At 30.1% G+C, this 12,978-nt stretch overlaps 1 protein-coding gene and 1 pseudogene across 1 annotated transcript; both read right to left on the bottom strand.

The window, feature by feature from the left end:
* Positions 1–415: 415 nt before the first annotated feature.
* Positions 416–10,376, bottom strand: LOC132601658 (protein LURP-one-related 5-like; annotated as a pseudogene).
* A 39-nt stretch (positions 10,377–10,415) lies between these two features.
* LOC132603650 (protein LURP-one-related 12-like) lies at positions 10,416–12,419 on the bottom strand. The gene is made up of 2 exons (XM_060316792.1): positions 12,006–12,419; positions 10,416–10,994 (listed from the first exon to the last, which is right to left on the bottom strand). The coding sequence occupies exons 1-2, from the start codon at positions 12,243–12,245 to the stop codon at positions 10,590–10,592; spliced, it is 645 nt and encodes a 214-aa protein (XP_060172775.1). The 5' UTR covers positions 12,246–12,419; the 3' UTR covers positions 10,416–10,589.
* Positions 12,420–12,978: the final 559 nt, after the last annotated feature.

Here is a 12,978-nt window from a genome sequence, read left to right as displayed (position 1 = left end):
ATTTCTCAAACATTTTTATATGAGTCAACATAGTCTGAATGGCCTTGTTTGAGTCGTAATTACTCTTTGTAACGTAGTCGCTTGATATAACAAATATCTCCATAATCATAACATGATTCTGAATCAAATCAACAGTCTACCGCCATACCTTATACTGGTATACAAGCCCAGATCCAAATTTGACTCTTTTCCATTGGATTTGTCTCTTTTCACTTGGCAAACACTTTATCAACAGCATCAATTACATCAATTTAAACGTAAAAATTCACTGTAATTGCAACAAAAAGTAGATATGAATCCAAAACTTTAAAATATAGCGAATTTAATACTCAAAACCTTAAATAGTTGACTTATAAAATTTAAATTCTGGATTGGCCACTAATTAAGGAACAAATGGATGAACTATGAACAAAAATCAATAAGAAAGGAGGGGATCATCAGCAATGGGGTCATCTTCGCTAACATAATCATCAGCAAGAATTTGATCAAGCATAAGGACCAATCCCATAGCAAAGGCACCATCGAAACCAGGCTTGATACTTAAAGAGAAAACGTCTTTGTCCAGCATAAAATTGTCACAATTAGCGTCCACTTTACGTCGAATTTCAGCAACAGATTCTTTATCTGCATTTAAGAATGTGCAACTTCTCTCTGCAAATGACCCGTCTATCTCATACTCTTCTTCAGCATTATTGTTGTAACCTTCTACTGTAACAGTTGAACTTCCCATCATTGAGGATCTTCGAACACTGAATATTGGCTTTTGCCCTCCCATTTTTTCTCCTAAGTAGCCTTCCCACCTTTGATGCAGACTTGGTCTCTGTTCCAATTTTTAAAACAATCAAAATATTGGACTTATACCTAGTATAGACTTTGTAAAGATTCTATATATATATTGCTTCCTCTGTCCCAATTTATGCGACACTTTTCGCTTTTCGAAGATTTAAACTATACAACAACAACATACCCAGTTCCTACAATGTGAAGTCTGAAGAGAGTAAAGTGTACGCAGACCTTACCCTTACCTTGGAAGGTAGGGAAGCTATTTCCGAAAGATCCTCAGCGCAACAGAGATATAAACTATGTGAACTGCAACAGAGATATAAACTATGTGAACTTTGATAATATTTTAAAATGTATTCCCTCCGTTCACTTTTAGTTGTCCATAATAGACTTTGCACTTCCTTTAAAAAACTAATAGATGAAGTGCATGTTTTACTATAATACCATGACATTACTCTATTTTAAAATATCTTGGGGAAGTGATTTGGGAAATTAGCAGTTAAGGGAAAATCAGGAAAAAAGATTGTCTTTGATCTCTTGCAATGCTAAAGTAGAAAGTTACTTTTCTCCTTCTATCCAATTTCCTTCAACAAAGAAAACAACTTTCTAAAAAATTATTAATTGAGTGGTCATCTGAGAAATCAACCCAAAATCTACCTGCAGTAATAGCAAATGTGACTTAGTGTCTAGTAGAGTCTAAAACCTAGTTGTGATGAAATTTCATGTCTTAGAAGATTTTGATGATATATATACTTTTCATCTTAGAAGATTTTGATAATAAATATACTTTTCATTTTACTTTGATGCTTAGTCTTTTTCAAGATTCTTTGTTCATGTTGTTGTTGTTGTGTGAAATTAAGCTAAGGAGATGAGCATAGGACTGCCTGCTACCAGCCTGTTCATGTGAAATACAGCTACTGGAGCTCCTTTTGCTAAAATGGACCAAGTCGGTCAGTTTGAAAGTCGGAGGATTTTTCAGTCGCTTTTTACCATATTTTTGGTATTCACCGTTAGTTTTTAAATTCATTCTGTTAATTGGACCAAAGATGTTCCACTTTGACAAACTTAAATGACTAAAGATGTTCAAATTTATATTTAAAGGACCAAAATAGACCTTCTCTCATAGATAAAGACAACTTTGACTAAATACTCATGTTAACAATATTATGTTGCTAGAGGTATTTTAGAGAAACAAAAAAAGGGAACGATGTTAACCTACTACCTTCGTATAGTTGGTTAACAAAACCGTCAGCATATGTTAAATACTATTGTGCTAAAGAGATGACACTGCTTAGCAAATGGAGCTCCGATAGCTTGCTGGTATAATGCTTCAATAGTCCCCTTGGGGTCACGGTTCGACCTAATCCAACTATAAGTCAACTTCATTTAATTTAGAATACTACTAATCCAACTATAAGTCAACTCCATTTTTAATTTAGAATACGGTTAATATAATTTGACTAGATACGAAATTTAAGAAAGAAAAAAAAATTAAAACTTGATGTTTAAAACAAGCCATAAATATTTATGTGGTGGCAAACCATTTCATTAAGAGTAAAATGGAAGTTTTAAGTTAAATTATTTCTAAATATAGAAATATATCATTCTTTTTGGGATAGACTAAAAAGGAAAGTGTATCACATAAATTGAAACAGATGGAATATTTAATTATCAGCTTCGACTCTTGGAACCTGCGACTAGCTACCTAATGTATATATAATATAAAGCTAGGCACAGACAAGGTGATGTGACACCTCTCTATGACCATCATTCCTATTTATCTTTTTTTTATTTTTTTTATTTTTTTGCTTTTTTGCTTTATTAGTCTTTTAATCACTTTATTTAAAAGCCAATAAAGTCTCTATTGCATAAAAATAAAAATAGTCGTTTCATTTCCTTATACTTAAAGAGCACTTAATACATCGTAATGATTCCACAATGTGGTCTTTTTCTGTTACAAATTGAAATCTGCAATAATTACTCAAAAGTTTGCTCCTTCAAATGCCCAAAACAATAAAGAAGAAGAAAATAAAGAGCTTTGTCATTGCTATCTTTGTGGCTGGTGATTGAAGAACAAAAATGGCGAGCATTGAATTAGCGTTTAATTTTCATATTAGAATCCAAGCATCTCCTTGATGTCCATAAGATTTCAGGTTTCACTTTTTTATTTCAACCTTCATAAGCATTTTGATGATGCAACTGATCTCAAAAAATATTACTTCAAATATGAATATGTTCTTACACACTTTATTATTATATGCTTCAACTTTATTTGTTGAATGATTTTGTTATCTTAGTATGCAAGTCTCATATTTAGAAATGAGTCTTGACTATTTTTCATGGATATTGGTTGAATTAGGGGTGTCAATGGTTGGGTTCAGCCGGTTTTTGCAAAAAATTATACCATACCAATTTTTCGGTTACCCTACTATGTATAATCAAAATTAAATTTTTGAAAACCATCCCAATGAGATCAGTTTTTCTTTGGTATCGGTACGGTTCGGTTAATTTTCGATATTTTTTGAAAAATCACCTAATGCAATACAAAAAACAAGGATTAAAATGTTATGGAAGAAACAATCTGAAAACACCACATTATTGATGTTCAGAAATACAACTACATCTACTTATAAGGAACACACTACACTATAAATACGTAAATTCGTTGCTTCTAAAAGAATATTAAAATTATTAAAAACTAGAACTATACAACGGATTGATGGATCTTGCAGGTAGCAAGGCAGCAAACCAATAACTGTATCAAGACATGATAATTGGTGTTTAAAGATTATTTTTATCATAAGAAATTATTGAAAAGTAGAACTATATAAATTAATTGTCATACAGGTTCCAGTGGCAGTGGAGAAAGAGTAATTATACTAAAAAACATTAGTTAAAGAATTTGCAATATGAAGTTATATGTAGATACTACCATTGCTAATTGGAATGAGAACTTTAAAAATTTAGAAAAAAATATAAACAAAAAGAAGAGGAGGAGAAACCAAACCTTTTCTTCTTTTGGAGCAGTTGATGATATTATCGTGTAGTAGTGTTCGAGACTTTATGTATTTTGTTTCAATAGGGTCGATGGGTAGGTTTAAGTTTAGTTATAGCCCTCTCCATTTAAATCCATCCCAAGGACAAAATATCTAGAGCTATGTATTATAAATTATGATATATAAAATATACTTCTACATATGTATTTAAGGTTCGGTTCGGTATTTTTTCGATATTTTTTATAAAATAAAAAACTCAACCTGTTTATTCGCTACGGTTATGAATTTATTTTAAAACCTTCGATTTTATTAAAAAGAACCTAAAAATCGGTTCGGTCGGTTCAATCGGTTTTTGAAAAACCATTGACACCCCTAGGTTGAATGAAAGATGAGGGCTCTACTAACTTTGTTTTTTTTTTCTCTTTAATTTTTTTCATGCGTAGGATTAGACTTGAAATTGATTTTACTGAAGTATTTGTACGAATATTTTTTTACTGCAAAATCCTATATATGGTTGCTTCTTATAATTTACCTTCTCTCATGTAATTATATTAACTTGTATTTTATATTTTTACTGAATGGATTATGTTTAATTTATGAATCATTTTTATGCGAAGAGTTCTAGAGTGTTAAGATAGTAGAGAGAGAAAATACATATTTCTGAGAATTTAGCATAGAATTTGGTTATGAAATTGGGTTACTTTGTATCACGATGGTAGAAAAGGAGAGAAAAAGAAGAAGCAAGTATGTCTTCTTTTGAAAGAGTCCATCCTCTCTCCGTTTGAATTGAGTGATAAGGTGTTATAATGGTAAATTTTTTAATTTTAATTACAGAAATGAATAGGTGAGCCAAAAAAAAAAAAAAAAAAAGGAGTTCCCAGTGCTTTTCTCCTTAATGGCATGTCGCTTTGCAAGGAATTTGGTAAATTCTACTTAAAGATGAATAGTTTTGGAAACAGTAACTTCTATAAAAATCAATACTTATCATGTTTTGATTATTTGTACTATGTGTGCTTAGTTTCTCTTAAGTTATTACATGAAGAGGATCATTTTTGTTCCATATTAAGAATGTTAAAACAACTTTAAATATTCTCAAGAAATTAAACTAAATTAAAGATTAATAAATAAAAGGTCTACTGTGTAATAATATTTCTATATATCGGTTCTTGATATAGTGATGTTCAACGTGAATTGGATATTAACTTAGACCAATACCTCCTTTTTTTCGAGGAAATGAAATCTCTTGCCTTCTTACAATTTGAGGACAAAAACTCATACCTTGATATAATAATGCTATAGTGTTGAGTATTAAAGAGGGAAGAATTGAAGAGAAAGAGACGAATAAAAAGGCGTATAGAGAAGAGGAAGGATACAATGTTATGCTTGCCGGCGTTTCTGTTGATGGGTGGCAGATTTACTCTTTATACTTTTTCTCTTTTTTCTTTTTCACGTATCTTCTTCCGTCTTAAGTTTCTAAATATGAGGCATTCAAAACTATTTAAAAAAAAAAATCACACTTAAATATGCATAAAATATATATTAGAAAAATATATTTATTATTTCTCAAAATAACATTACAAATTTTCTTGAAACTTTCTTTCATTTATAAGAAACAAAAGAGGTAAGTTAATTTAGAAATACGTATATATCATGTTCACATATACAAATTAGCTAAGAAAAGGGATATTTGCATGACCTCATAATCAGGTTGTAACCATATGTATTCCGCTTGATCTATATGGATGTCACTGAGAATTAATACATTGGTGATTAAACTCACTAATAAAATTAGTTTTTGTATGTATACATAAGAAACTATTTAAAATCTTCCATCCCAACTACATTTTCAGAAAAAAAAAATCAACTTATTATTATTTCTTATGACGGCGCGAAGCGCGGCTACATTCACTAGTAAGGAGAATATAACTATAACAGCCAGTAAATACTTTAATATTATTGTGAAATTGAATTATTCAAACAACTTAAAACCCTAACTTTAAAAAAAAAAAAAAAAAAAAAAAAAAAAAAAACATTTCTTTTTTACTATTTGTAATTTTTGGAGATTAAACATGCATGTTATGTGCTGCTCTTTCAATTATAAGCTCTCTTAATAATTTTTTCTTTCCAATTGGAATTTCTTGAAAAAAATATAATATCATTTTCTTTTGCGGGTTAAACTCTATGAAATTATCTGAAGTGTTGTCTTTGACCCTATATATATAGTAATATGTTTTTATTAAAGAAATTCTATATTTGGATGTAATTCCTAAATTGGCACCTATCAGTTGTACGGTCTTTCCCTGTGTATCTATATATGTACAAGTAAAATAAAAAAACAGATTAACATGCCTTTTTGGTCATGAATAATTTTCACTATTTTCGATATTTTATTTATGCGGAATCATGTTTGAACATAAAATTGTTACAATTTTTTGGAATTTAATTTTAATATTCTAGAATTCTAAAAAACTCCAAACAGTACCTGTTTTCACATTTTTCACTCCAATCACTCACAAAAATTCAACAATTTTTCAAGTTGTATTCCCGTCAAATACAACACTAATTTTCAAATACCATTTTTAACTCTTTTCCAAATACTTTTTTTTTCTTTCAAATTTTATGTTTTTATATCCAAACGCCAACTTAACGAATCTACAACAACATACCCATTGTAATTCACAAGTGTAGTCTAGGAAGGGTAGATCATACGTAAACCTCACCCCTACCTTATGCAGAGATACAAAAGTTGTTTCCGATAAATCCTTGACTCAAGAAAAACATAAACACAACATTTATCTAGTCTATTAATCTAAAATTCCGATTTCGTATTTACTAGTACTGGTTATGAGAAAGTGTAAACCAGGAAAGTTGAGGATCTATTAGTATTACTCTCTCCGTCTCAAATTACTCCGTCATTTTAGACATATAAGATAAAATTAATTATATTTCTCATTTTATCATTAGTTGTAATTGTTTTTTAAGACTACAAACAGTTCAATAGAGTAAATATTTATATTATTTAAAAGCATGAATATAAATGTTGATTGACCAAAATATCCTTCAAATATTAATCGATTTTTATACCCTTTTAGTCTAATTTTATCATATTTCTATTGCTACTTTAATAAATTAAAAAATACACGTTTGAAAATAGAATCTTAAACGAATACTGCTTCGGAAATTTGATCACCAATCTAATTAAGTTATCACGTTTAGATAAGGAAATATCACCAGTGGCCTTATTGGGCTTATTTAAATAGTAGTCTCACTTGGACGAAGGAATAATTTTGGAATGACTTCCAACTCTAATTTTAGATCTTTCTTGTGAATCGAACATATAAATACTTGTACAAATTAAATTAGGCTACATTCATATTTTATAAAATAGTGTAAACTTTATGCAACGGCAGTAAATAATTCTTTACATTATCAGGTCATTTAAAAAATATTTACAGGTAAATATTCTTGAAATTGAAATGTGAGGTTTTAAATTTTAAAAATAAATATGTTACCTACTACAACAGTTAAAAATGACCTAACGGTGTAAAAATTACTTATATTATTGTGGAGTAAATCCTAAGATAACATGAAGTACCTGGCATAGTAAATTTCATTTTAATAGTGTCCTCACCAATGTTTATGCAATGTAGATGATTTTGTTAAAATATACTTAGACGTGAACACTAAAAAAAGGCCACGTGATTTTCTACCAAGTGGTAACTTTTTCTTGGTGGGCTGGATCTGGTTCATTTAAAAAAATGGGTAGACTTATTTTTTAAAGTCACATAAATATCTTTTTAAACGAACCACACAACCCACTAGAAAAAAATTGTCACGTGGTTTTAAAAGAATGAGTCTATTAAAAAAAATAGGTAGACTTCCTTTTTTAAAGCACGTGACATTTTTTAATTAAAAAATTAAGCTAAATGATTTTTAAAAAAAAAATCTGTCGGTGAAAAGGGTATATTTGCCCCATTTTTGTAACGCCAGGGTATATACGCACAACTTTTTAACAAGAGGTATATCTGCTATAAATCACAAAGTTGAGGGGTATATTTGCACCTTTGTCCTAAAATAAATATAGATAATTACAAATAATATTATCCAATATTTTTCGCTATGATTGAGATTGTTAGAGAATAACGTGCAACTCAAATACCTTTTACTATGCTTGATATTATTTGAGAATAATGTGCAACTGCACTTTTATAGAAACTAGTTTAATAAAAAAAGATTATATTTTAAGACATAAATGAAGGTAAAATAGTCAAAAACTCCTTCGAATCAATATATTCTTAAGGACCATGTAAAAGAGAAATACAACAGATAATCTGAGTAGTACCTTTCGTCTCAAAGTGAGAAGGAATTTACCAGCGGCATCCATGAGAACGAGTTCAACCTGGTCATGTGAGTCCGGTTTATATGTGTCTACTCTGAACACCATTTCTCCTTTACAGTTATACGCAACAAATCCATCTCCTGTAAAGAAAAGAGATGTTTTTAGAAACTGTGAGATTAGTCTCTTCTTCTTTGTACACTATTAATGCATCTTCTATTACCGTTATGAATAACCAATATATATCTTTGTTTTAAAAGGTTTTTTTTGGGACTCTGTCCGGTCCTCGCTTCTGCGCGGGACATTTGCAAAACACTCTAAGAATCATGTGTGGGTCTTAGTTTTGTGAGGCACATGCCTCAAGAGCGCCTTATATGTCTGCCCTAAATGCACCTAACGCTCAACGCTCGGGGCTCGCTTAAAAGTTTCTACTAAATCATTTGTCAAATTTCTTAATTAGCACCGCTTATCCTCAAATTTCTTAGTAAATGAATAATAAAAGCTCAATTCATCTATAAAAATATGAGATTGAGAGTAAATCAAATAACAAACCATAGTGTTGCATAATTACTAGGATGAAAATCATTTGAACATCCTTCTGAAAATTGTTAGACAACGGATATTTATATATTCACTTTCTATTGATTTTCACGTCTTAGTTTATGTCTATCAAAATTATCAAACTTTTTATTATTTGGCTATTTGAAAGTAGTTTTGTATTTATGCATAAAAGAGTAATATTCTAGAGGACAAAGGTGCAAATATACCCTTCAAATTTGCGATTAGAGCAAATATACCCTTCGTTATAAAAGTGCTGTATATATACCCCTATCGTTACACAAATGGTCCAAATATACCCTTTTCGCTGCAAGATTTTTTTAAAAAAATCATTTAGCTTATCTTTTAATTAAGAAAAGGTCATGTGACTTTAAAAAAAAATATTTACCTATTTTTAAGTAGACTTATATTTTTAAAGCCACGAGATAAAAAAAAAATCTATATATTGGGTTGTCTCGCTCGTTTAAAATAAATATCTCATTGACTTTAAAAAAACAAGTCTATCCATTTTTTAAATCAATCATACCCGACTCAACTGAAAAAATTTACCACGTGGCTTTAAAAAATAAGTCTACTAAAAAAATAGGTAGACTTAATTTTTTTTAAGCACATGACATTTTTTAATTAAAAATGTTTTTTTTTAAATATTCAGTCAACGAAAAGGGTATATTGGCACCACTTGTGTAACGAAAAGGGTATATATGCACTACTTTTTTAACTAGGAGTATATCTGCTCTAAACCACAAAGTTGAGGGGTATATTTGCACCTTTTTTCCTATTCTAAATTTATAGTACCAATTATGTGTATTGATTATTTACTTTTAGGGAGATTATATGTTTAGTTTGATAATATTTTTTTAAAAATTGTTATTTTTCAATTATTTGAAAGTTAAGACGATATAGTTGATTTGTATCTCTTTTAAACTATTACTCCCTCCGGCTCAAAAAAAGAGTCCACTTAGCAAATCAAGAAAGAATTAGTCTTATTTTTTCATATTTGCCCCTATTAAGTGTTATATGATCAAATCCCAATGCCAATTTAATTAGGGGTAGTTTAGTCAAATTACCTATTTTTGTCTAGGAGTTAGTATTTTCTTAAGGGGTGTGCAAATGGCTAAGTGGACTCTTTTTTTTATCCGGAGGGAGTACTATATATTGGTTATTCATAACATACTTTTATATTTTTGAAAATGATTTTGTTTTAAATTTTCATTTTACTTCAAACGAGAGAATTTATATAGGGTGTTTGAATTGACTTTTTAAAAGTAGTTTATAAGCTAACAGCTAAAAAGCTGGGAATACCAACTTTTAGCTTTTGACTTATCTTTGTACTTTTTCTGTCTAAAAATAGGTGCTTAAAAATACTTTTATCATTCTTAAACATCACAAAAAGTAGAAAAGAGTTTAACAGCTAATAAACACTCAAAATAAGTCAATCCAAACACTTTCATGGTCATTCAAATATCTACAACTTATTTTAGATCATAAATTTTATATCATGTCCAGTAATTAAAACGGCACATAAATTGACACCGAGAAATAACAAAGGTAGTAGTTTATTGACTACAAGATGGGTGATCAGGAGATTCCCCAATAGGGCAACTTTTCAAGCTGCTGAATTCATAGGCAGGCAATAGACGACCAAGACATTTATCAAAGAAGCAGAAGCAGAGGCGGAGGCAATATGCAAGCACCACGTTCATATGAACTCAATACTTTCGATATGTAGCATACGTAAAAAATCACCAGAATTGCAATGAACAATAGATATGAACCCATAAGTTTAGTATATTATGAATTCAATACTAGAAAGCTTAATTATTGAACTTATAAAATTTTAATTCTGGATCGGCATCTGAGCAGAATACTTTTTAAAGAAACCATTGAAGAACAAATGGATGAACTATGAACAAAAATCAAGACGAAAAGAGGGGATCATCAGCAATGGGGTCCTCATCACTAACACAATCATCAGCAAGAATTTGATCAAGCACAAGGACCAATCCCATAGCAAAGGCACCATCAAAACCAGGCTTGACACTTAAAGAGAAAACATCTTTGTCAAGCATCACATTATCACAATTAGCATCAACTTTACGTCGAATTTCAGCAACAGATTCTTTCTCTGCGTTTAAGAATGTGCAACTCCTCTCTGCAAATGACCCGTCTATCACATACTCTTCTTCAGCATTATTGTTGTAACCCTCTACTGTAACAGTTGAACTTCCCATCATTGAGGATCTTCGAACACTGAATATTGGCTTTTGTCCTTCTATTATTTCTCCTAAGTAGCCTTCCCATCTTTGATGCAGACTTGGTCTCTGTTCCAATTTTTAAAGACAATCAAAAGCTTGGATTTAAGTCATACTCCCTCTGTCCCAATTTTTCTGGCACGGTTGGAATTTCGAGAATCAAACTTTGAAATTTTTACCGTGAATTTGAACACAGAAGCTTTCAATTATATATTTGAAAAATATGTAAAAAAAACACTATAAATCCAAATAGTTAATAATTTAAAGTATTTAAAAGGCATAAAAAAATCTCAAACAAATTAATGTCGCTAATTAGAATTAAGGGTAGAGAATTTATTTTTTAAAATTCAATAGGTATACTAGACCAAATAATTATCACAAACATTAATAAGTACAATATTCCCAGTTTATTTACTTAAAATTTTAGATCAGTTTGTGGGAACTAATACGAATATCTGATTATATAGTTCTAGCAGTATTGTCTTTGACCCCATATATATAGTGAAAAAGTTTATTAAAAAAAATCTATATTTGGATGTAATTTCCCAAATTGGCACCTATCAGTTGTACGGTCTTTTCACTATATATAAGTAAAAGAAAAAAAGATTAAAATGTATATTAAACTAATCAGTCTTGCATACATTACTGATCTAAGTGGCCAGTGGCCGTTTGGCCATGAATAATATATTTTTTTTTTTTGGAGTTAAACTCTGGAAATTATGTTTGACAATAAAATTTCGGCATTCAACTTCTTTCGGAATTTGAAAAACACCAAAAAACTGTTTTCACTTTTTTAAATTCAAATTACTCACAAAAATTCAAAAACAACTCTAAATTGTATTCGTGACCAAATACAATTCCAATTTTCAATACCATTTTACACTATGAAAACAGATACTACCTTTTTCAAATTTCACAATTCTGAATTCATATTTACTAGTACTACTATTTATGAGAAAGTGTAAACAGGGAACATGTAAAGAATGGAAAGTTTTACGATCTGACCGAATATAATTAAGTGAATAAGAATGTTTTTTGTTTAACAATTTAAGCTTTTAGACTAGATCGATTTCAACATACCTTTCTTCGAATAGTGAGAAGGGATTTACCAGAAGCATCCATGAGAACAAGTTCAACCTGGTCACGTGAGTCCGGATTATATGTGTCCACTCTGAACACCATTTCTCCTTTACAGTCATATGCGGCAAATCCATCTCCCGTAAAGAAAAGAGAGGTTTTGAGAACAGTGAGATTAGTCTCTTCTTCTTTGTACCCTATTAATGCATCTTCTATTACTTCAGCAGCTTTACCCTCCTCCATATCTCTTTCCTACTGTAGCAATCAAAGCTTTTGTGTTAAGCTAAGAAAAGTAGTCAATGATAGAGAGAGAGAGAGGAGATGAATTAATGGGAAAACTGGAAGATTGATTACATCTGATTCGATTAGAAGATGTTTAACTTACACTTCTTCTGTGTCCCAATGATATTTTCTTATTAAAGTATGACAAACATTTTAAGATGTACTCGTTCCATCTCAAAATATTTGTCGCGATTTTTATTTACACGCCTATTAAGAAAGCATTTATAAGGATATTATTTTGACTATTTTACCCTCTTAACATATTCATCATGTTTACTCTTCTCAATAAATATTTACTCCATTAATGATGAAACCTCTTGAATGTTAGTATGTGAACTCACAAAATCAGCTCATTGATGTAATTAATACAAGGGTAAAATGAAAAAAAAAACTACTTAACTTTATCTTGGGTAAATAAAAGGACAAGTATTTTGAGTAAGGACGACAAATATTTTGAGACGATGGGAGTATTTTTTACCAAATTGATATGAGAAAAGTTGCAATTTATACTCCCTCTGTCCCATTTTATATGAAGGTCTTTAACTTGGCACAAAATTTAAGAAGTAAAGAAAGACTTTTGAAACTCATGGTCCAAAATGAGTCATATATATTTGTGACTCATTTGTGATCCAAAGTCGATGCTTGGTTATCAATTTACAATCCCGTATAACTAAAATATGTAATATAAGCTTGA

The sequence above is a fragment of the Lycium barbarum genome, chromosome 7 (assembly GCF_019175385.1).
Source record: "Lycium barbarum isolate Lr01 chromosome 7, ASM1917538v2, whole genome shotgun sequence".
In the NCBI taxonomy this organism is placed as follows: Eukaryota; Viridiplantae; Streptophyta; class Magnoliopsida; order Solanales; family Solanaceae; genus Lycium; species Lycium barbarum.
The sequence above is the reverse complement of the archived record's forward strand: the minus strand, read 5'-3'. Positions and strand labels throughout refer to the sequence as shown.

Bases quoted from the DNA above. Each gene is read 5' to 3' on its own strand.
- LOC132603650 (XM_060316792.1), bottom strand. From the start codon at position 12,245: ATGGAGGAGGGTAAAGCTGCTGAAGTAATAGAAGATGCATTAATAGGG. The intron at 10,995-12,005 runs GTATGTTGAAAT...AAATTGGAACAG, and splicing joins TTCTCACTATTCGAAGAAAG to AGACCAAGTCTGCATCAAAG.